Here is a 23,187-nt window from a genome sequence, read left to right as displayed (position 1 = left end):
CCTTATGTGTTTCCTCCTCTGGCGATGCTGCCCAGAGTGTTACGCAAGATCAGGTCCGAATGCCGTTGCGCCATTCTCGTCGCTGACTGTGTGGCCATTGAGTCCTGGCTCCTAGCGTCTTCAGGGTTATCTCAGGATGTCATTGCCACCATGAGACAGGCCAGGAAGCCTACGTCCGCCAAGATCTATTATAGGTCTTGGCAAATCTTCCTATCCTGGTGCGCTAATAACGGTTTTGCTCCATGGCCGTTTGCCTTACCCACTTTTCTTTCATTCCTTCAATCCGGAATGGACAAGGGTTTGTCACTTGGCTCTCTCAAGGGCCAAGTATCGGCGCTCTCCGTATTTTTTCAAAAGCGCCTAGCCAGGCTTCCGCAGGTCCGCACGTTCCTGCAGGGAGTTTGCCACATAGTCCCACCTTACAAGCTGGAACCCTGGGATCTTAACAGGGTGCTAACGGCTCTTCCGAAACCACCTTTCGAGCCGCTGCGGGATGTCTCTTTCACGTCTTTCGCAGAAGGTGGCCTTTCTAGTGGCAGTCACACCACTTCGGAGAGTGTCTGAGCTAGCAGCGCTGTCATGCAAAGCCTCCTTCCTGGTGTTTCACCAGGATAAGGTGGTTCTGCGTCCGGTCCCGGAATTTCTTCCTAAGGTGGTATCCCCTTTTCATCTCAATCAGGATATCTCCTTGCCTTCATTTTGCCCTAATCCAATTCACCAGTGTGAAAAGGATTTGCACTCTTTGGATCTTGTGAGAGCACTCCGGCTCTACGTGTCTCGCACGGCGCCCCTGCGTCGTTCAGATGCGCTCTTTGTCCTTGTCGCTGGCCAGCGTAAGGGTTCGCAGGCTTCCAAGTCAACCTTGGCTCGGTGGATCAAGGAACCGATTCTCGAAGCCTACCGTTCTTCTGGGCTTCCGCTTCCTTCAGGGCTGAAAGCCCATTCTACCAGAGCCGTGGGTGCGTCCTGGGCATTGCGGCACCGGGCTACGGCTCAGCAGGTGTGTCAGGCAGATACTTGGTCTAGTCTGCACACTTTCACGAAACACTATCAAGTGCATACCTATGCTTCGGCAGACGCCAGTCTAGGTAGGCGAGTCCTTCAGGCGGCGGTTGCCCACCTGTAAGAGGGAGTCGTTTTTTCGGCTCTTTTTTATTGAGGTATGCTTTTACCCACCCAGGGACTGGTCTTGGACGTCCCAATTGTCTGGGTCTCCCAATGGAGCGACAAAGAAGAAGGGAATTTTGTTTACTTACCGTAAATTCCTTTTCTTCTAGCTCCTATTGGGAGACCCAGCACCCGCCCCTGTACCCTTCGGGCTGGTTGTTCTTTTGTGTTCACATGTTGTTCATGTTGAATTGTTCTTTTGGTTCATGGTTGTCAGTTCTCCGAACATCCTTCGGATTGCATTTTCCCTAGACCAATTTATAAGTTTTCTTCGTCCTGCTTTTGCACCAAAACTGAGGAGCCCGTGATCCACGGGAGGGTGTATAGGCAGAGGGGAGGGGTTACACTTTTTAAAGTGTAATACTTTGTGTGGCCTCCGGAGGCAGAAGCTATAAACCCAATTGTCTGGGTCTCCCAATAGGAGCTAGAAGAAAAGGAATTTACGGTAACTAAACAAAATTCCCTTCTTCTCCATGTCTGGTGCCCAATTTGAAGCATTGTGACGCAGGTGTGATATGTGGGTGTGTTTTGCTAGTGATGCAGTTAGTGATTTATTCTAAACTCAAGGCATACTTATCCAGCTTGGTCACCACTGCATTCTGCAACGACATGCCATCCGGTCTAGTTTGTGGAACCGCCAATTGTGTTGTAAGTGGGCAATGTCCAAAAACACCTCCAGTCTATATAATGGCTATTTGACCAGGTAGGAGAGGGATGGAGTGCTGCATCATTTACATGGCCTCTGCAATAACTCCATTTAACCCAGTTGAAATGGTTTAGGATCAGTTGGACGACAGAGTGAAGGCAAAACAGCCAACAAGTGCTCAGCCTTCATGACTGTTGGAAAGCTATTCCAGGTGACCATCTGATGAAGCTGCCTTGGAGAACATCAAGTGTGTAAGGCTATGTGCGCACATTGCGTAGTGTCCATGCTGAAAAATCTGCAGCGATTTGACAGTGCATATGTGCTTCAAATCGCTGCAGAAACACTGCGTAATGGATGCAGTGTGTCTGCAGAATAGATTCCGATTTCATGTGCTCTGGATGCTGCCTCTCCCATAGGACAGAGTGGGAGCTGCATCCAAAGCGCACGGAATAAGTGACATGTTACTTTTTTGAGCACAGCGATTTGGATCAAAATTTCAGCACGTAAATCGCTGCGTTCTCAAACACAACGTGTGGATCGATTATGGATTATGTACAATCTATATAGATTGTGCTGGGGACGCAGGACGCATGTGTTTATGTTGCAGTGCAATATGCAGCGTAAACTCATGAAATTACACAACGTGCGCACAGAGCCTTAAGTTGTCATCAGAGTAAAAGAGGGTACTTTGAGGAACACAATTCTGGATAATATCACAGATGTCTCTCTACCCCTTGTTTTCATTTGTGTTCGTTTGTGATGTTGCCTTCAATCTGAATCTACAATGTGCACATTCCAATAAAAAAAACAAGGAAACCATTGCATGAATGTGTGTCCACACTTTTGACAGGTACTTTGTGTTAGTCTTACATGTTGTTTTCTAACCTACAGGAGGGAGATCCTTTTTGACTATGAACAGTATGAATACCATGGAACATCTGTGAGTAATGCATGGCTGGGTATGGCTTTATCTGCCCCCTCACCTCTAAAACAGTCTTTTTGCATTTTTTTTTTTTTTATTTAATTTTATTAGGCACACTACGTAGTTTTTGTGAAAAAAATCCTTTTTTCATTGAGAACTAAAATAAAGAATACATGTTTTAAATGTCTCCAGTTGCCATCTTGATATTCTCCAAATCTTTGGTGTAAAATAAAAATGATAAAAGTGACACTAAGGCTACTTTCACACATCCGGTTTTTGCTCTGCGGCACAATACGGTGCTCTGCAGAAGAACAGCAACCGTTTTTTTTTGCCGCCGGTTGCGGGTTTTTTTTGCATAGACTTACATTAGTGCCGTATTGTGCCGCATGGGCCTGCGTTCGGTCCGGTTTTTGCCGCATGCGGCAGATTTAGCCGATGACGCGGCCGGATGGAACGTTGCCTGCAACGTTTTTTGCTCCGGCAAAAAAAAACCGCATCGCGCCACATCCGGCCGCTGCGGCGCATTTTTCAATGCATGCCTATGGACGCCGGATGCGGCGCGATGCGGAAAAAAACCGCATCCGGCCGCCGCATGCGGTTTCTTCCACTGCGCATGCTCAGTAGCGTGCCGCAACCGGAAAAAACCGGACCGGCCGCATGTAAAAACGTATGCAAAGGATGCGGTGTTTTCACCGCATCCGTTGCATAGGTTTCACAGCCGGATTGAGCCGCACGGCTCAAACCGGATGTGTGAAAGTAGCCTTAGTGTGTTCACATTATTCACAGCTGTTAATGTAAGTATCTGGTGCAGAATGGTCCCAACAGCAGTAAGATGAGTAAAGACTATAGGAGACATTTTATTATTGCATTTGTTCCAGTTTTTTTTATGCCAGTTGCGACATTTAATTGTTGTAAATGCTTAGGTCAAATTTATTAGAGAATCTGCCACCAGGTTTTTGCTACCTCATCAAGAGCAGCATGATGTAGGGGCAGAGACCCTGATTCCAGTGCAATGATGTATCACTTACTAGGCTGCTTGCCGCAGTTTTGATAAAATCCATGTTTTATCTGTTTCAGATCTACCAATTTTCTAAAAGCTGAGCTCTTTGTAACCCCAATCACATCACTGATTGACAGCTTTCTGTGTACACTGCATGGGCAGAAAACTGCCAATAAGTGGTGGGAGAAGGGTTATATAGAGCTTCTTAATGGTGGACTACACAGCAGCAGATTTACTAGTTCTCTAGTGATCTCCTGCTAATTCATCAGTAATCTTATTAAAACTGTAGAAAGCAGCCCAGCAAGTGACACATTGCTTGAATCAGTGCCTATGACCCTACATCATACTGCTCTTAGGTTAGATAGCAAAAATCTGATGACTGATTCCCTTTAAAGTTTTACTTTAATACACCATGTATAAGAAAAGGGGGCATAGTTAACTTTCTGCTATGAAAATCGACATATTTATGATTGTATTTCTATATAAAGGTCGCATGTTCCTTCTGACAGGTCTAAGCTGTCTTACCCAGTACATCCAATGTTAGTAAGAGGTTATGTCCTTGTTGTCTGGGCCTTAATGACCAAGAACCTGGCAATCGCAGAGGGTCCTGCACTGTACACCCGTGATTGCCGCCGGGTCTGTGGCTTATCTTGTAACCAAGACCTTGCTCTCACTGCCAGGAGCAGTGGCCGCGCCACTCCTGGCAGTTTAACCTCCTAAATGCTGCAATTAATTGTGATCGCAGCATTCAGGTGGCAGGGAGAGGATCGCTTACGTCTCACAAGCAATCTGGTCCCTGTAATGTGATCACAGGGACCCAATTGCTTCCCTGGCAACCCTGGGTCATCACCATGACGACCCTGGGTCACCCAGCTACGGAGATCCTCACAGACCATTCGCGTTGCATGGTGTGTGATGTGAAGTGTCAAAGCCGTCAGTGCAACTTTGACACTTATAATCCACTGCAGTGATGGAGGATTGCTGTGTCCCATAAAAGGAATAAGTAAAAAAGTTAAAATACTAGAAGGTTGCCTGATTCTAAAGCATCGGGTATTCTAGAATTTATTGTGTAGTTGATGTATAATTTTTGTTATATATATTAGATGTTGTTGTGTGTAGTTGCTAAGTGTTTGTGTAGGGGCTGTACATGTTCTGGGTGTGGCGGGGGGTGAGAGCGGTGTTGTATGTGTGTTGCGTGTGTTGCGTTGTTTGTGGAGCGCTGTGTGTCTGTAGCGTTGTGTGTGTGTTGCACGGTTTGTGTGTGTGTGGTGTGTTTTGGGGGGAGGTATGTTTTTTGCAATGTGTGTGTTGTGCAGTATGTGCGTATATTTATGTATGCCGCGGTGTTTGTGTGTTGAGTGTTGTGTGTGTGCGGCGTTGTCTGTGTGTGTGGGTGTCTGTGTAGGGCGGTGTTTGTGGTTCCCAGTGTGTGTGTGTGTGGTGTGTTGTGCAGTGCGCGTGTGTGTGTTGGGGGGAGGTGTGCACCTCCCATCGTGCCCCATCCCCCATGCTGCGCACCTCCCATCGTGCTCCATCCCCCATGCTGCGCACCCCCCATCGTGCTCCATCCCCCATGCTGCACACTCCCAATCGTGCTCCATCCCCTATGCTGCGCATTCCCCATCGTGCTACATCCCCTATGCTGCGCATTCCCCATCGTGCTGCATCCCCCATGCTGCGCACTCCCAAACGTGCTCCATCTGCAATGCTGCACACTCCCAAACGTGCTCCATCCGCTATGCTGCGCAATCCCAAACGTGCTCGATCCGCCATGCTGCGCACTCCCAAACGTGCTCCATCAGCCATACTGCGCACTCACAAACGTGCTCCATCCGCCATGCTGCGCACTCCCAAACGTGCTTCATTCGCCATGCTGCGCACTCCCAAACGTGCTCCATCCGCCATGCTGCGCACTCCCAAACATGCTCCATCCGCCATGCTGCGCACTCCCAAACGTGGTCCATCCGCCATGCTGCGCACTGCCAAACGTGGTCCATCCGCTATGCTGCGCACTCCCAAACGTGCTGCATCCGCCATGCTGCGCACTCCGAAACGTGGTCCATCCGCCATGCTGCGCACTCCCAAACGTGGTCCATCCGCCATGCTGCGCACTCCCAAACGTGGTTCATCCGCCATGCTGCGCATTCCCAAACGTGGTTCATCCGCCATGCTGCGCATTCCCAAACATGCTCCATCCGCCATACTGCGCACTCCCAAACGTGCTCCATCCGCCATGCTGCGTACTCCCAAACGTACTCCATCCGCCATGCTGCACACTCCCAAACGTGGTTCATCCGCCATGCTGCGCACTCCCAAATGTGCTCCATCCCCCATGCTGCGCACTCCCAAACGTGGTCCATGGGCCATGCTGCGCACTCCCAAATGTGCTCCATGCCCCATGCTGCGCACTCCCAAACGTGGTCCATCCCCCATGCTGCGCACCCCCCATCGTGCTCCATCTCCCATGCTGCGCACCCCCCATCGTGCTCCATCCCCCATGCTGCGCACCCCCCATCGTGCTCCATCCCCCATGCTGCGCACCCCCCATCGTGCTCCATCCCCCATGCTGCGCACCCCCCATCGTGCTCCATCCCCCATGCTGCCCACAGCATCAGCCTCTCTGCCCACAGCATCAGCCTCTCTGCCCGCAGCATCAGCCTCTCTCCTTCCAGCCTACCCGAGCCTCAGCCTCCCACAGCCTCTCTTCTCTCAGCCTCCCCCCTCCCCCTCCCAGCCTTCCCCAGGATCAGCCTCTCTCCTCCCAGCATCAGCCTTTTCTGTCCCCAGCATCAGCCTCTCTCCTTCCAGCCTACCCCAGCCTCAGCCTCCCCCAGCCTCTCTTCTTTCAGCCTCCCCCTCCCCCTCCCAGCCTTTCCCAGGATCAGCCTCTCTCCTCCCAGCCTCCTCCAGCACGCCGTGCTCCTCTGCCGACACTCACAGATCCGATCGCATACACTCACACACACACCCGATCGCATACACTCACGCACACACACACACACTCACACACACCCGATCGCATACTCTCACACACACACTGACGATATTACACATACGCGCTCACACTCACAACATCCGGAGATACCACATGCTTCTGGCCATGTGATCCTCTGGCAGGTCCTGGAAGCTCACAGCACAGTATCGGCGCAGAGAAGCAAGCGATATCCCAGGATGTTGTGAGTGTGTGGATGCGATGTGATGTGTGTGTGAGAGTGTGATCTGATGTGTGTGTATGTGTGTGCTGTTATGTCTGTGCGTGTGTGTATGTTACGCCGCTGCAGGACCTTGATGCGCTGGTAACTATGCTAGCATGGTTACCAGCGTATCTCGTCCCCCGCTCGCACGGGAGCCCACACCAGCATACGCCGGCCAGACCCAGCAATGCGAGGGTATGTGTCGGCTGGGTTTGCGGCGTACGCTGATGTGGGCTCCCGGGGGTACAGTACTCACCTGTGAGTCGTGGCTCCGTGACCGTGTCGGTTCGGGGAATGCGCAGGGGCTAGCGTGCATTGCGTGAGGGGGCGGGGCGTGGCGTGGCCGAGTTGCCAATGCCTGCAGGGTGCCGGGGCGAGAGGCCAATCTGTGGGGGTCGGAGCCTGGGCGAGCGGCTGGCCAATCCGTGTGGGGGCGCAGCCTGGGCGAGCGGCCAATCAGTGTGGGGGGGCGGGGCCATAGCGAGCCCAGCGGCCAATCAGCTTTGTGTCACCGTAAGGACACAATTTTGGAGCATGACAGACAGACAGACAGACAGACAGAATAAGGCAATTATATATATAGATTGGTTATTATGTTTGACTTTATTATTCTGTGCTGATACCTCATGTTGATTTCTTGTTTTACCAGTCAGCTATGATGATGTTTGAATTGGCCTGGATCATGTCAAAGGATTCTAATGACATGTTGTGGTAAGTGGAGAAGCTCGTGTTTAAGACGTGTGTAAATACTATTGCAAAAGAAGAGTGACATTTCATATAAAGCAGAAAAATAGGCTGTAAATTGGAACATAATCCCATAAATGTGGGAAACTCAATAACAATATTGATTCAAAACAAATTAACAAAAGTACTAAGTTAATCCTATGTAAAATTGTAGAAATTATTAGCCTAACAAAAGGATTAAAAAAAAAATGTACACAGATTAATTTATGGTAAATACACTTGTGGTCAAAATTGTTGGTACCGCTCGTTTAATGAAAGAAAAACCCACAATGGTCACAGCATTAACTTTAATCTGACAAAAGTAATAATAAATAAATAAAAAAAAATCTATGAAAATGACCAAATGCTTTTCAACCATGCTTCCACAGAATTTAAAAAAAATAACTCATGAAACAGGCCTGGACAGAAATGATGGTACCTCTGAAAATAATGTGACAAAAGGGACATGTTACATCAAGGTGTGTCCACTAATTAGCATCACCGGTGTAATCAATCTTGTAATCAGTCAGTCAGTATATAGGGCTACAGATACTCACTGTGCTGTTTGGTGACATGGTGTGTAGCACACTCAACATGGACCAGAGGATGCAAAGGAAAGACTTTGGCCCCTTTCACATTGCGTTTTACCTTCTGCTCACAGGTCCCGTCGGAGGATCCGTCCTAACCGCCCCTTCGTAGTAGGTGGACTACGTTCGGGTGTCTGTCTGCAGAAACGTATATGTGCAAAAAATGGCACAAAACAGAGCACACGCTAACGCAGTGCGCTCCATAGCTGTGCATGGCTCTGTCAGGCGCATGTGTTCGGAACACGCTTTGCAGAGTGGGGGAGGGGCGGTCCGGACGGATGCTCCGACGGGACCTGTGAGCGGAAGGTAAAATGCAATGTGAAAGGAGCCTTAGAAAGAAAATTATAGACAAGCATGTTAAAGGTAAAGGTTATAAGACCTTCTCCAAGCAGCTTGATGTTGCTGTTGCTGTGACTACAGTTACACATATTATTCAGAAATGTAAGATCCATGGGACTGTAGTCAACCTCCTTGTACTTGGCCGCAGGAGGAAAATTGATGACAAATCAAAGAGACGGATAATACGAATGGTAACAGAAGAGCCCAGAAAAACTTCTAAAGAGATTAAAGGTAGCAGAGAGAAGTAGTGGAACGGGGCTTTAAAGAACCGCGCCAGAGATCACAGATGTAATCTTGGATTAATGTAAACTTTTATTTTGGCACAGGTCTACGCGTTTCAGGAGGCTCAGCTCCCTTCCTCAGGACCAGCAGGCACAAGATACATCAAATTGAGATTTGATGTATCTTGTGCCTGCTGGTCCTGAGGAAGGGAGCTGAGCCTCCTGAAACGCGTAGACCTGTGCCAAAATAAAAGTTTACATTAATCCAAGATTACATCTGTGATCTCTGGCGCGGTTCTTTAAAGCCCCGTTCCACTACTTCTCTCTATCAGCCGCTTGGGGTACTGCTGCCTTTGATCCACACATATGCTGTTACAGGAGTTGTGCCTGTCACAACCCTGATTGGTGAGTAGGATTACTCTTTTCACCCCCTGTTTGTCAGGGTAAGACCCTATGCGCTTTCTTGTCCACAGGTTCCTCTTTGTTAAAGAGATTAAAGGTGAACCTCAAGCTCAAGAAACATCACTGTATGGAGATAAGGTATGCACACCAGTGACTATGCAAGGGGAATACATGTAATAGCAGAAACTGCTGCGTGAATACTGACATGAAAAATTCAATAGCTATATGTGAGAATGAAATGTGAAAAATGGAATCTGCATTACTGCCATGAATATATGAACAAAGAGAAATTTAGCTACTGAATTGATCAATGCAATAGAACGCCAACACTACGCCAAAGTATTTCTCTACGTTGGGGTCCCTAGCTTGTGTGTGTCCTCTCATGCAGTTAAAAACTTACCGTGTATGGGCAGCGTCCCATACACGGTAAGTTTTTTAACTGCATGAGAGGACACACACAAGCTAGGGACCCCAACATAGAGAAATACTTTGGCGTAGTGTTGGGGCTCTATTGCATTGATCAATTCAGTAGCTAAATTTATCTTTATTCATATGTTCATGGCAGTAATGCAGATTCCATTTTTCACATTTCATTCTTACATATAGTTATTGAATTTTTCATGTCAGTATTCACACAGCAGTTTCTGCTATTACATGTATTCCCCTTGCATAGTCACTGGTGTGCATACCTTATCTCCATATAGTGATGTTTTTTTAGGTTTTTGCACCCAGTTCAGACATAGAATGGAGTTTCAAGAAACATCAGTGTCAGATCGCACCATTCATCGTTGTTTGAGCCAAAGTGGACTTCATGGGAGTATATCCTATACCCCCTGTTTTATGTCTGATTTGTATATAATTTGTCCTGAGGAAAAAGCCATAAGGCTTTGAAACTCATATACAAATAAAATAATTTCTTCTACATGGAACCTCCTTTCTACTGCAGCGCCATTTATTAACCCCTTTTCTCTCCATATTTGAACTTCATCTCCACTTGGGTTCTGCTGCAGCCTTATTTACGCCATTAGGGCTGCTTCTCACTTGCGAGTTTCTCGCAGTAGAGCAATGCGAGAAAATCTCGCATTGGAATCGGACACATGTTAGTGAATGATTCAGCTCTCATCTGCGATTTTTTTTTCTCAGTCCGAATCGGACTGAGAAAAAAATCGCAGCATGCTGCTTTTTTGCGAGTTTCTACTGCGAGTTTCTCCAATGCAAGTCTATGGGAGCGTGTAAAAAATCGGATGTCACGGGAGGGCACTCACACCATCCTAGTGACATCCGATTTTCTAAATACATTTCTTTGGCGCTCCATTGGGAGACCCAGACAATTGGGTGTATAGCTATGCCTCCGGAGGCCACACAAAGCATTACACTAAAAGTGTAAAGCCCCTCCCCTTCAGGCTATACACCCCCCGTGCTGCTACGGGCTCATCAGTTTTCTTGCTTTGTGCGAAGGAGGTCAGACATCCACGCATAGCTCCACAGCTTAGTCAGCAGCAGCTGCTGACTATGTCGGATGGAAGAAAAGAGGGCCCATAACAGGGCCCCCAGCATGCTCCCTTCTCACCCCACTCTTGTCGGCGGTGTTGTTAAGGTTGAGGTATCCATTGCGGGTACGGAGGCTGGAGCCCACATGCTGCTTTCCTTCCCCATCCCTCAATTAGGGCTCTGGGTGAAGTGGGATCTCATCGGTCTCCAGGCACAGGAGACCGAGCTCCATCCACAGCTCCTGAGGACCCTGCTGGATAGGAGCCGGGTATCGTTCAGGGACATGGCCCTGCTACTTGGAGGTACTCTGGGTTCCCGTGGGGACCGCGCACAGCAACACTCCAGCATTGCTGGGTGTGCTAGTGCACCGGGGACCGCAGCGCTGACTGCGTTTTGTGCCACTATACACTCAGCGTTGCTGAGTGTGTTTGTGTAGGGGGACTGCCGCGCTGGCCGCCGCTGCCATGGGTATCACTGCGGCGCGGCTGGGACTGTTAGTGCGCCGGGGACTTCCGCGCCGACCGCGCTTATACGGCGGCCGCGCTTATAACTCGAGTCCCCGGCTTCTGCGGCCTAGTCTCTTTTTCTTCCCGCCCTCAGCCCTGCCAGTCAGGGGAAGGGCGGGACGCTGTACAGGGTATGGCTACAGTACAGCAGCACTGAGGGCTGGAGCATGCTTTGCATACTCCACCCCCCTCACTCTGCACAGTGGGGCACCAGTTCCCGCACTTTTCTAGGTCACGCCCACGGCTCCCTCCTCTCCTCAGGACGCTGGCAGCCATTACTCTCAGCTCTGCTAACGCTGGAGAGGACAGACAAGCTGAAAGAGACCCAGGCAGGAATTCTGGTGCCCACACAAACGCTTTGCAAGGGCGGTAAGCAGCACCTGTGGTGCTGGCCCCACTAGTGCAGAAGTGTATTTATAGTTTATGGATTATAGTCTATACTTTACACTGTATGGTGCACTGTTGATTTTTGGCTATATCCCCTCCTGTATTGCTCAGAGGAGACAACAGCATGTCGTCCACAAATAGCAAGGGACAGACTTACTATGCTGCCTGTGCAGCATGTACGGCTATACTGCCGGCAGGTTCCACTGACCCTCATTGTGTGCAATGCTCGGCCCCTGTGGCACTTTCTCAGCCGGAGTCTCTGCTAAGGGTGACCCAGGGAGATCCACCTGTTAACGCTGTACAGGTGACAGGGACGGAGTTTGCAGTTTTTACTGAAAGACTTTCTGAGACTATGGCTAAGATATTAGAAGCCTTGCAGTCAAGGCCAGCATCTCAAGCCAGGGGCACTGTAGAATCATTGTCCCATGGTCCCCCTCAGTTGGAACAGCAATGTCTTCCCGGGGTGTCTCATGGATCCCAGGGTGAGGTCTCTGACACGGACCGCAACCCCAGACCGACTAAGAAAGCTCGCTATGAAATCCCCTCGACATCATCACAATGTTCAGGGTCTCAGCGAGAGGACTCTCTGTATGATGAAGCGGAGGTAGCTGATCAGGATTCTGACCCTGAAGCCGCTCTCAACCTTGATACTCCTGATGGGGACGCCATAGTGAATGATCTTATTGCGTCCATCAATGAAATGTTGGATATTTCTCCCTCAGCTCCTCCAGTGGAGGAGTCAGCTTCTCAGCAGGAGAAATTCCGTTTCAGGTTTCCCAAGCGTACAAAGAGTATGTTTCTGGACCACTCTGACTTCAGAGAGGCAGTCCAGAAACACCGAGATTGTCCAGATAAGCGTTTTTCCAAGCGCCTTAAGGATACACGTTACCCTTTCCCCCCTGACGTGGTCAAGGGCTGGACTCAGTGTCCCAAGGTGGATCCTCCAATCTCCAGACTGGCGGCTAGATCCATAGTTGCAGTGGAAGATGGAGCTTCACTCAAGGATGCCACTGACAGACAGATGGAGCTCTGGTTGAAATCCATCTATGAAGCTATCGGCGCGTCTTTTGCTCCAGCATTCGCAGCCGTATGGGCACTCCAAGCTATCTCAGCTGGTCAGGCGCAAATTGACGCACTCACACGTACGTCTGCGCCGCAGGTGGCGTCCATAACCTCTCAAACGTCGGCATTTGCGTCCTACGCTATTAATGCTGTCCTGGACTCTGCGAGCCGTACGGCGGTTGCAGCCGACAATTCGGTGGCAATACGCAGGGCCTTGTGGCTACGGGAATGGAAGGCAGATTCGGCTTCCAAAAAGTGCTTAACTGGTTTGCCATTTTCTGGCGACCGCTTGTTTGGTGAGAGATTGGATGAAATCATCAAACAATCTAAGGGAAAGGAAACATCCTTACCCCAGGCCAAACCAAAAACACCCCAACAGAGGAGGGGACAGTCGAGGTTTCGGTCCTTTCGGGGTGCGGGCAGGTCCCAATTCTCCTCGTCCAAAAGGCCGCAGAAGGATCAGAGAAACTCCGACGCGTGGCGGTCTAAATCACGCCCTAAAAAGACCGCCGGAGGTGCCGCTACCAAGGCGGCTTCCTCATGACTTACGGCCTCCTCACACCGCATCCTCGGTCGGTGGCAGGCTCTCCCGCTTTTGCGACACCTGGCTACCACAAGTAAAAGACCGTTGGGTGAGAGACATTTTGTCTCACGGTTACAGGATAGAGTTCAGCTCTCATCCTCCGACTCGATTCTTCAGCACATCTCCGCCTCCCGAGCGAGCCGATGCTCTGCTGCAGGCGGTGGACATTCTGAAGGCAGTAGGAGTGGTGGTCCCGGTTCCTCTTCAGCAACAGCGTCACGGTTTCTACTCCAACCTGTTTGTGGTTCCAAAGAAGGACGGGTCCTTCCGTCCTGGTTTGGACCTAAAACTGCTCAACAAACACGTAAGGACCAGGCGGTTGCGGATGGAATCCCTCCTCCACTCTCAGGGTCACTCTGCGATACCCTACTTAGACGATCTGCTGGTCAAGGCACCCTCTCAAGAGGCATGCCAACACAGCCTCAACGTCACTCTGGAGATTCTCCAGAGTTTCGGGTGGATCATCAATTTTCCAAAGTCAAATCTGACACCGGTCCAATCGCTGACATATCTTGGCATGGAGTTTCATACTCGTCCAGCGATAGTGAAGCTTCCGCTGGACAAACAGCGTCCGCTACAGACAGGGGTACAATCTCTCCTTCAAGGTCGGTCACACCCCTTGAGGCACCTCATGCACTTCCTGGGGAAGATGGTGGCAGCAATGGAAGCAGTACCTTTCGCGCAGTTTCACCTGCGTCTCCTTCAAGGGGACTGGGAGGTGGTTACGACGGACGCGAGCCTGTCAGGGTGGGGAGCAGTTTTTCTCCACCACAGGGCTCAGGGTACGTGGACTCAGCAAGAGTCCTCACTTCAGATCAATGTATTGGAGATCAGGGCAGTGTATCTTGCCCTAAAAGCGTTCCAGCAGTGGCTGGAAGGCAAGCAGATCCGAATTCAGTCGGACAACTCCACAGCGGTGGCTTACATCAACCACCAAGGTGGGACACGCAGTCGGCAAGCCTTCCAGGAAGTCCGGCGGATTCTGCTGTGCGTGGAAGACGATTGGTCGCAGTTTCAGCTTCCTTATGTGTTTCCTCCTCTGGCACTGTTGCCCAGAGTGTTACGCAAGATCAGGGCCGACTGCCGCCGCGCCATCCTCGTCGCTTCAGACTGGCCGAGGAGGTCGTGGTACCCAGATCTGTGGCATCTCATGGTCGGCCACCCGTGGGCACTGCCAGATCGACCAGATTTGCTGTCTCAAGGGCCGTTTTTCCATCTGAATTCTGCGGCCCTCAACCTGACTGTGTGGCCATTGAGTCCTGGATCCTAGCGTCTTCAGGATTTTCTCAAGAGGTCATTGCCACTATGAGACAGGCTAGGAAACCAACGTCCGCCAAGATCTACCACAGGACGTGGAAAATATTCCTGTCGTGGTGCTCTGCTCAGGCGTTTTCTCCCTGGCCTTTTGCCTTGCCCACTTTTCTGTCCTTTCTTCAATCCGGATTGGAAAAGGGTTTGTCGCTAGGCTCCCTTAAGGGACAAGTCTCTGCGCTCTCTGTGTTTTTTCAGAAGCGCCTGGCCAGGCTCCCACAGGTACGCACGTTCCTGCAGGGGGTTTGTCACATCGTCCCTCCTTACAAGCGTCCGTTAGAACCCTGGGATCTGAACAGGGTGCTGATGGTTCTTCAGAAACCACCGTTCGAGCCAATGAGGGATATTTCGCTCGCACGCCTTTCGCAGAAAGTGGTTTTTCTAGTAGCAGTCACCTCACTTCGGAGAGTGTCTGAGTTGGCAGCGTTATCATGCAAAGCTCCTTTCCTGGTGTTTCACCAGGACAAGGTGGTTCTGCGTCCGGTTCCGGAATTCCTCCCTAAGGTGGTATCCCCTTTTCATCTCAATCAGGACATCTCCTTACCCTCGTTTTGTCCTCATCCAGTTCACCAATGTGAAAAGGATTTGCACTTGTTAGATCTGGTGAGAGCACTCAGACTCTACATTTCTCGTACGGCGCCCCTGCGCCGCTCGGATGCACTCTTTGTCCTTGTCGCTGGCCAGCGTAAAGGGACACAAGCTTCCAAATCAACCCTGGCTCGGTGGATTAAGGAACCAATTCTCGAAGCTTACCGTTCCTCGGGGCTTCCGGTTCCCTCAGGACTGAAGGCCCATTCTACTAGGGCCGTGGGAGCGTCCTGGGCCTTGCGACACCAGGCTACGGCTCAGCAGGTGTGTCAGGCAGCTACCTGGTCGAGCCTGCACACTTTCACGAAACACTATCAAGTGCATACCTATGCTTCGGCAGATGCCAGCCTAGGTAGGCAAGTCCTTCAGGCGGCAGTGGCCCACCTGTAGGACGGAGCCGTTACGGCTCTATTATGAGGTATTATTTACCCACCCAGGGACTGCTTTTGGACGTCCCAATTGTCTGGGTCTCCCAATGGAGCGCCAAAGAAGAAGGGAATTTTGTTTACTTACCGTAAATTCCTTTTCTTCTAGCTCCAATTGGGAGACCCAGCACCCGCCCCTGTTTTTTGTATACACATGTTGTTCATGTTAAATGGTTTCAGTTCTCCGATATTCCTTCGGATTGAATTTACTTTAAACCAGTTTATAATTTTTTCCTCCTTCTGGCTTTTGCACCAAAACTGATGAGCCCGTAGCAGCACGGGGGGTGTATAGCCTGAAGGGGAGGGGCTTTACACTTTTAGTGTAATGCTTTGTGTGGCCTCCGGAGGCATAGCTATACACCCAATTGTCTGGGTCTCCCAATTGGAGCTAGAAGAAAAGGAATTTACGGTAAGTAAACAAAATTCCCTTCTTCTCGCAGGTTTCCTAAAACACTGGAAACGAGCGATGTCTCACAATGTCTGTCAATCACTATTCTGTCAGTCGGTCTCTCCCTCTCGGTCTCTATTCTCTCTCTGTCGGTCCGTCACTATCTCTGTCCCTCTCTCACAGTCTGTCGGTCATTTTCCCCTCCTCTCTCATACTCGCCGATCCCCGGCGCGGCGCTGCACGGCATTCACACTGCTGCGGCGGCTTTTACTATTTTGAAAAAGCCGGCCGCTCATTAAACAATCTCGTATTCCCTGCTTTCCCCGCCCACAGGCGCCTATGATTGGTTGCAGTGAGACACGCCCCCACGCTGAGTGACAGGTGTCTCACTGCACCCAATTACAGCAGCCGGTGGGCGTGTCTATACTGTGCAGTGAAATAAATAAATAAATAATTTAAAAAAATGGCGTGCGGTCCCCCCCAATTTTAATACCAGCCAGATAAAGCCATACGGCTGAAGGCTGGTATTCTCAGGATGGGGAGCTCCACGTTATGGGGAGCCCCCCAGCCTAACAATATCAGCCAGCAGCCGCCCAGAATTGCCGCATACATTATATGCGACAGTTCTGGGACTGTACCCGGCTCTTCCCGATTTGCCCTGGTGCATTGGCAAATCGGGGTAATAAGGAGTTAATGGCAGCCCATAGCTGCCAATAAGTCCTAGATTAATCATGTCAGGCGTCTATGAGACACCCTCCATGATTAATCTGTAAGTTACAGAAAATAAACACACACACACCCGAAAAATCCTTTATTAGAAATAAAAAACACAAACACATTCCCTCATTACCAATTTAATAAGCCCCAAAAAGCCCTCCATGTCCGGCGTAATCCACGGACCTCCAGCGTCGCTTCCAGCATGAAGGTGACAGGAGCTGCAGCAGACACCACCGCTCCGGTCACCTCCACACAGCAACTGAGGTGAGTAGCGCGATCAGCTGAGCTGTCACTGAGGTTACCCGCTGTCACTGTTGGAGGATCCAACGGTGGCCGCGATTAACCTCAGTGACAGCTCAGCTGATCGCGCTACTCACCTCAGTTGCTGTGTGGAGGTGACCGGAGCGGCGGTGTCTTCTGCAGCTTCTGTCACCTTCATGCTGGAAGCGACGCTGGAGGTCCGTGGATTACGCCGGATATGGAGGGCTTTTTGGGGCTTATTAAATTGATAATGAGAGAATGTGTTTGTGTTTTTTATTTCTAATAAAGGATTCTTCGGGTGTGTGTGTGTTTATTTACTGTAACTTACAGATTAATTATGGAGGGTGTCTCATAGACGCCTGACATGATTAATCTAGGATTTAGTGGCCGCTATGGGCTGCCATTAACTCCTTATTACCCCGATTTTCCAACGCACCAGGGCAAATCGGGAAGAGCCGGGTACAGTCCCAGAACTGTCGCATATAATGTATGCGGCAATTCTGGGCGGCTGCTGGCTGATATTGTTAGGCTGGGGGGCTCCCCATAACGTGGAGCTCCCCATCCTGAGAATACCAGCCTTCAGCCGTATGGCTTTATCTGGCTGGTATTAAAATTGGGGGGGACCGCACGCCATTTTTTTAAATTTATTTATTTATTTCACTGTACAGTATAGACACGCCCACCGGCTGCTGTGATTGGGTGCAGTGAGACACCTGTCACTCAGCGTGGGGGCGTATCTCACTGCAACCAATCATAGGCGCCTGTGGGCGGGGAAAGCAGGGAATAGGAGATTGTTTAATGAGCGGCCGGCTTTTTCAAAATAGTAAAAGCCGCCGGAGCAGTATGAACGCCGTGCAGCGCGGCGCCGGGGATCGGTGAGTATATGAGAGAGGGCTGCTAACTTCAGTCACTCGGGGGATTAGTGGTCACCGGTGAGCCCTTCACTGGTGACCGCTAATCAGGACGCGGCACAGACAGAGCCGCAGCATGACAATGAAGTCGGGTTAAGTTCACCCGAGTTCATTCTGATTGTGCGGCTCTGTCTGTGTCTGCTGTCATCTGCCATTCAGCTCTGCTACATGGCTGTCTGTGTCTGCTGTCAGCGGCCATGTAGCAGCGCTGAATGGCAGATGACATAGTAAAAAATACGCATTACACACGCTAGTAAAATCATTAATTTATTCAGAAATAGCATCGCACTTGCGTTGCACTCGCACCTAACGTGAACTAAAATCAGCCGAGTTTTTTTCAGCCCAGTCGGACCGATTTTACTCGCATAGATGTGTTTCCACCCTTACAGTGGTTGTGACTCTTACAACCACACCAGGTGAGTCTACCCTTACATCACCTTTGCTGACAGTGTTTTAGGATAATAATAATAATAATTTTATTAATTTATATAGCGCTATTAATTCCACAGCACTTTACATACATTGGCAACACTGTCCCCATTGGGGCTCACAATCTAGAGTAAGACCCTATTTGCGCTTACTGTCTCTTCCAGCATTTTTAACCGTATTCAAAGAAGAAGAAAAAAGCCACGGTATAAAGGGCGCTGCTCACAAGGGAGATAGGAGATAAAATAATGAAGATTTATTTGAGCTACAACGCGTTTCAGGGATACAATAAAACAATCATTTCCCCCTTCCTCAGGTAGCACTTTTAACCATTAATTAAGCCAGACTGGAATTTGCCAAACTACATGTTGACAAGCTACAAAGCTCCTGGGAGAATATCCTATGGACAGAAGAGACAAAAATTGAACTTTTTGACAAGGCACATCAGCTTTATGTTCATAGACGGAAAAATGAAGCATATCAAGTAAAGAACTCTGTCCCTACTGTGAAACATGGGGGAGGCTCCGTTATGTTCTGGGGCTGCTTTGCTGGATCTGGCACAGGGTGTCTTGAATCTGTGCAGGGTAAAATGAAATCTCAAGACTATCAAGGGATTCTAGAGAGAAATGGGCTGCCCAGTGTTAGAAAGCTTGGTCTCAGTCGCAGGTCATGGGTCTTGTAACAGGATAATGACCCAAAACCCAGCTAAAAACACCCTAAAAAGGCTAAGAGGAAAACACTGGACTATTTTGAAGTGGCCTTCTATGAGCGCTGACCTCCAAAAGGTTGTGTAACAAAATATTAAGTTAAGGGATCATCATTTCTGTCCAGGCCTATTTTGTGAGTTTTATTTTTTTTTAAAAATTCGGTGGAAGCAGAAAAGCAGCAATGTCTGACTTTCATTTGTTCATTTTCATGCATTGTTTATTCATTACTTTTGTCAGTCAAGTTATTTCTGCGACCATTGTGGGTTTTTCTTTCATTAAACAAGGGGTACCAACAATTTTGACCACGTGTGTGTGTATATGGTAAGGGCACAAGTAAAAAGGGGGGACCAAGATAGGGAACCAAATTGGCATAGTATATGTACAAGTTTCCGGGTATCCAATCAAATAGAACAACTTACATGGTGAAAAGTACAAATGAAATGCCCTGTAATAACATGGTATAGCCACTAGGTGGCACTAAAGGGTATTGGATGACAAAACTAACAATAGCACCAAGATAGATATGTATGAGATTGAAGAGAGGGGAGTAATAAAGCAAATGAAGTACAAAAGAGACTAAGCAGAGCTTATTACCCACAAGTAGCTGTGTCCTGGTATAGGTCTATGCACCCTAATGCACGTTTTGCAGGTGCTTCGGTGGGGGGGGGCCTTGTGTGGTTTTTTTTTTTCTAGTGTCGTTATGTTACCATGTACTTGCCATGAATTGATTTATGTACAAATCTTTTTAATCCTTTTTTTAAGCTAATAAAGAATTTTTACAAAGGATTAATTTAGCACTTTTGTTACTTTTTTTTTTGCACCTTTTCTGCTGTTTTTTTGCATCAAAAGAAAGAAGGGAATTTTGTTACTTACCGTAAATTCCTTTTCTTCTAGCTCTTATTGGGAGACCCAGACAATTGGGTGTATAGCTACTGCCTCCGGAGGCCACACAAAGTATTACACTAAAAAGTGTAAGGCCCCTCCCCTTCTGGCTATACACCCCCCGTGGAATCACGGGTTCTCCAGTTTTAGTGCCAAAGCAAGAAGGAGGAAAGCCAATAACTGGTTTAAACAAATTAACTCCGAATAACATCGGAGAACTGACAAACCGTTCAACATGAACAACATGTGTACCCGCAAACAAAACCAAAAATCCCGAAGGACAACAGGGCGGGTGCTGGGTCTCCCAATAAGAGCTAGAAGAAAAGGAATTTACGGTAAGTAACAAAATTCCCTTCTTCTTCAGCGCTCTATTGGGAGACCCAGACAATTGGGACGTTCAAAAGCTGTCCCTGGGTGGGTAAAGAAAAACCTCTTGTCAGAGCTGCAAGACAGCGCCCCCCTACTGGGAAGCCACCGCCGCCTGCAGGACTCTTCTACCTAGGCTGGCATCCGCCGAAGCATAGGTATGCACCTGATAATGTTTGGTGAAAGTGTGCAGACTGGACCAGGTAGCTGCCTGGCACACCTGTTGAGCCGTAGCCTGGTGGCGTAATGCCCAGGACGCACCCACGGCTCTGGTTGAATGGGCCTTCAGCCCTGATGGAACCGGAAGTCCAGCCGAACGGTAGGCTTCCAGAATTGGTTCTTTGATCCATCGAGCCAGGGTGGCTTTAGAAGCCTGCAATCCCTTGCGCGGACCAGCAACAAGGACAAAAAGTGCCTCGGAGCGGCGCAAGGGCGCCGTGCGGGAGATGTAGATTCTGATTGCTCTGACCAGATCTAACAAATGCAAATCCTTTTCATACCGGTAAACCGGATGAGGACAGAAAGAAGGTAAGCAAATGTCCTGATTTAGATGGAAATCAGATACTACTTTAGGAAGAAATTCTGGAGTGGGGCGCAAAACCACCTTGTCCTGGTGGACCACCAGGAAAGGAGCCTTGGATGACAGTGCTGCCAGCTCAGACACTCTCCGAAGAGACGTGATCGCCACTAGAAACACCACTTTCTGTGACAGGCGAGAAAAGGAAACCTCTTTCAAAGGCTCGAAAGGCGGCTTCTGTAGAGCAACTAGTACCCTATTCAGATCCCATGGATCTAACGGCCGCCTGTACGGGGGTACAATATGACAAACCCCCTGTAGAAACGTGCGCACCTTAGACAGACGCGCCAGATGCTTCTGAAAAAACACTGATAGTGCCGAGACTTGCCCTTTAAGTGAGCCAAGCGACAAGCCTTTTTCTAACCCCGATTGTAGGAAGGAAAGAAGAGTAGGCAATGCAAATGGCCAGGGAGACACTCCCTGAGCAGAGCACCATGATAAGAAAATCTTCCACGTCCTGTGGTAGATCTTGGCAGACGTGGGCTTCCTAGCCTGCCTCATGGTAGCAACAACTCCTTGAGACAATCCTGCACACGCTAGGATCCAGGATTCAATGGCCACACAGTCAGGTTCAGGGCAGCAGAATTCTGATGGAAAAACGGCCCTTGGGACAGTAAGTCTGGCCGGTCTGGAAGTGACCACGGTCGGCCGACCGTGAGATGCCACAGATCCGGGTACCACGATCTCCTCGGCCAGTCTGGGGCGACGAGTATGACGCGGGTGCAATCGGATCTGATCTTGCGCAACACTCTGGGCAAGAGTGCCAGAGGCGGGAATACATATGGGAGTCGGAACTGCGACCAATCTTGGACCAAGGCGTCTGCCGCCAGAGCCCTTTGATCGCGCGACCGCGCCATGAATGCCGGGACCTTGTGGTTGTGCCGAGACGCCATGAGGTCGACGTCCGGCACCCCCCACCGGCGACAGATTTCCTGAAACACGTCCGGGTGAAGGGACCATTCCCCTGCGTCTATCCCTTGGCGACTGAGGAAGTCTGCTTCCCAGTTTTCTACGCCCGGGATGTGTACCGCGGATATGGTGGATGCTGTGTCCTCCACCCACGTCAGAATCCGCCTGACTTCCTGGAAGGCTTGCCGACTGCGCGTCCCTCCTTGGTGGTTGATGTATGCCACCGCTGTGGAGTTGTCCGACTGGATTCGGATCTGCCTTCCTTCCAGCCACTGCTGGAAGGCTAGAAGTGCCAGATACACTGCTCTGATCTCCAGAACATTGATCTGCAGGGTGGACTCTTGCTGAGTCCACGTCCCCTGAGCCCTGTGGTGGAGAAAGACTGCTCCCCACCCTGACAGACTCGCGTCTGTCGTGACCACTGCCCAGGATGGAGGTAGGAAGGATCTTCCCTGTGACAATGAGTTGGGCAGAAGCCACCATTGCAGAGAGTCCTTGGCCGCCTGAGAAAGGGAGACTTCTCTGTCCAGGGATGTCGACTTCCCGTCCCATTGGCGAAGAATGTCCCATTGAAGAGGACGCAGATGAAACTGCGCAAAGGGAACTGCTTCCATGGCTGCCACCATCTTCCCTAGGAAGTGCATGAGGCGCCTCAAGGAGTGCGACTGGCCCTGAAGAAGCGACCGCACCCCTATCTGTAGTGACCTCTGCTTGGTCAGCGGAAGCTTCACTATCGCTGATAGAGTATGGAACTCCATGCCAAGAAACGTTAGAGACTGAGTTGGTGACAGATTTGACTTTGCAAAGTTGATGATCCACCCGAAAGACTGGAGAGTCTCCAGCGTAACATTCAGGCTGAGTTGGCATGCCTCCTGAGAAGGTGCCTTGACAAGTAGATCGTCCAGATAAGGGATCACGGAGTGTCCCTGGGAGTGCAAGACTGCTACCACTGCCGCCATGACTTTGGTGAAAACCCGTGGGGCTGTCGCCAGACCGAATGGCAGAGCTACGAACTGAAGATGTTCGTCTCCTATTACCAAACGTAGAAAACGTTGGTGCTCTGTAGCAATTGGTACGTGGAGATACGCATCCTTGATGTCTATTGATGCCAGAAAATCTCCTTGAGACATTGACGCAATGACAGACCGGAGGGATTCCATCCGGAACCTCCTGGCGTTCACATGCTTGTTGAGCCTTTTTAGGTCCAGAACAGGACGGAAGGAGCCGTCCTTTTTTGGAACCACAAAGAGATTGGAGTAAAACCCTCGCCCTCGTTCCTGAGGGGGGACAGGGATTACCACTCCTTCTGCTCTTAGTGAGCTCACCGCCTGCAGAAGGGCATCCGCTCGGTCGGGATGTGGGGAGGTTCTGAAGAACCGAGGTGGAGGACGGGAACTGAACTCGATTCTGTACCCGCGCGACAAAATGTCTGTCACCCACCGGTCTTTGACCAGTGACAGCCAAATGCCGCAAAAACGGGAAAGCCTGC

At 49.8% G+C, this 23,187-nt stretch overlaps 1 protein-coding gene across 1 annotated transcript in view; it reads left to right on the top strand.

Annotated features, from left to right (window-relative positions):
- The window catches only part of CDC45 (cell division cycle 45), a 143,554-nt gene that overhangs the window by 55,255 nt on the left and 65,112 nt on the right, over window positions 1-23,187 (top strand). The window contains exons 7-8 of the mRNA XM_075321126.1: window positions 2,705-2,753; window positions 7,579-7,640. Of these exons, the coding sequence (XP_075177241.1) occupies window positions 2,705-2,753; window positions 7,579-7,640 (111 nt within the window). The remainder of the gene's footprint in view (window positions 1-2,704; window positions 2,754-7,578; window positions 7,641-23,187) is intronic.

This window comes from Anomaloglossus baeobatrachus, chromosome 1, assembly GCF_048569485.1.
Source record: "Anomaloglossus baeobatrachus isolate aAnoBae1 chromosome 1, aAnoBae1.hap1, whole genome shotgun sequence".
NCBI classification, from domain to species: Eukaryota; Metazoa; Chordata; class Amphibia; order Anura; family Aromobatidae; genus Anomaloglossus; species Anomaloglossus baeobatrachus.
The sequence above is the reverse complement of the archived record's forward strand: the minus strand, read 5'-3'. Positions and strand labels throughout refer to the sequence as shown.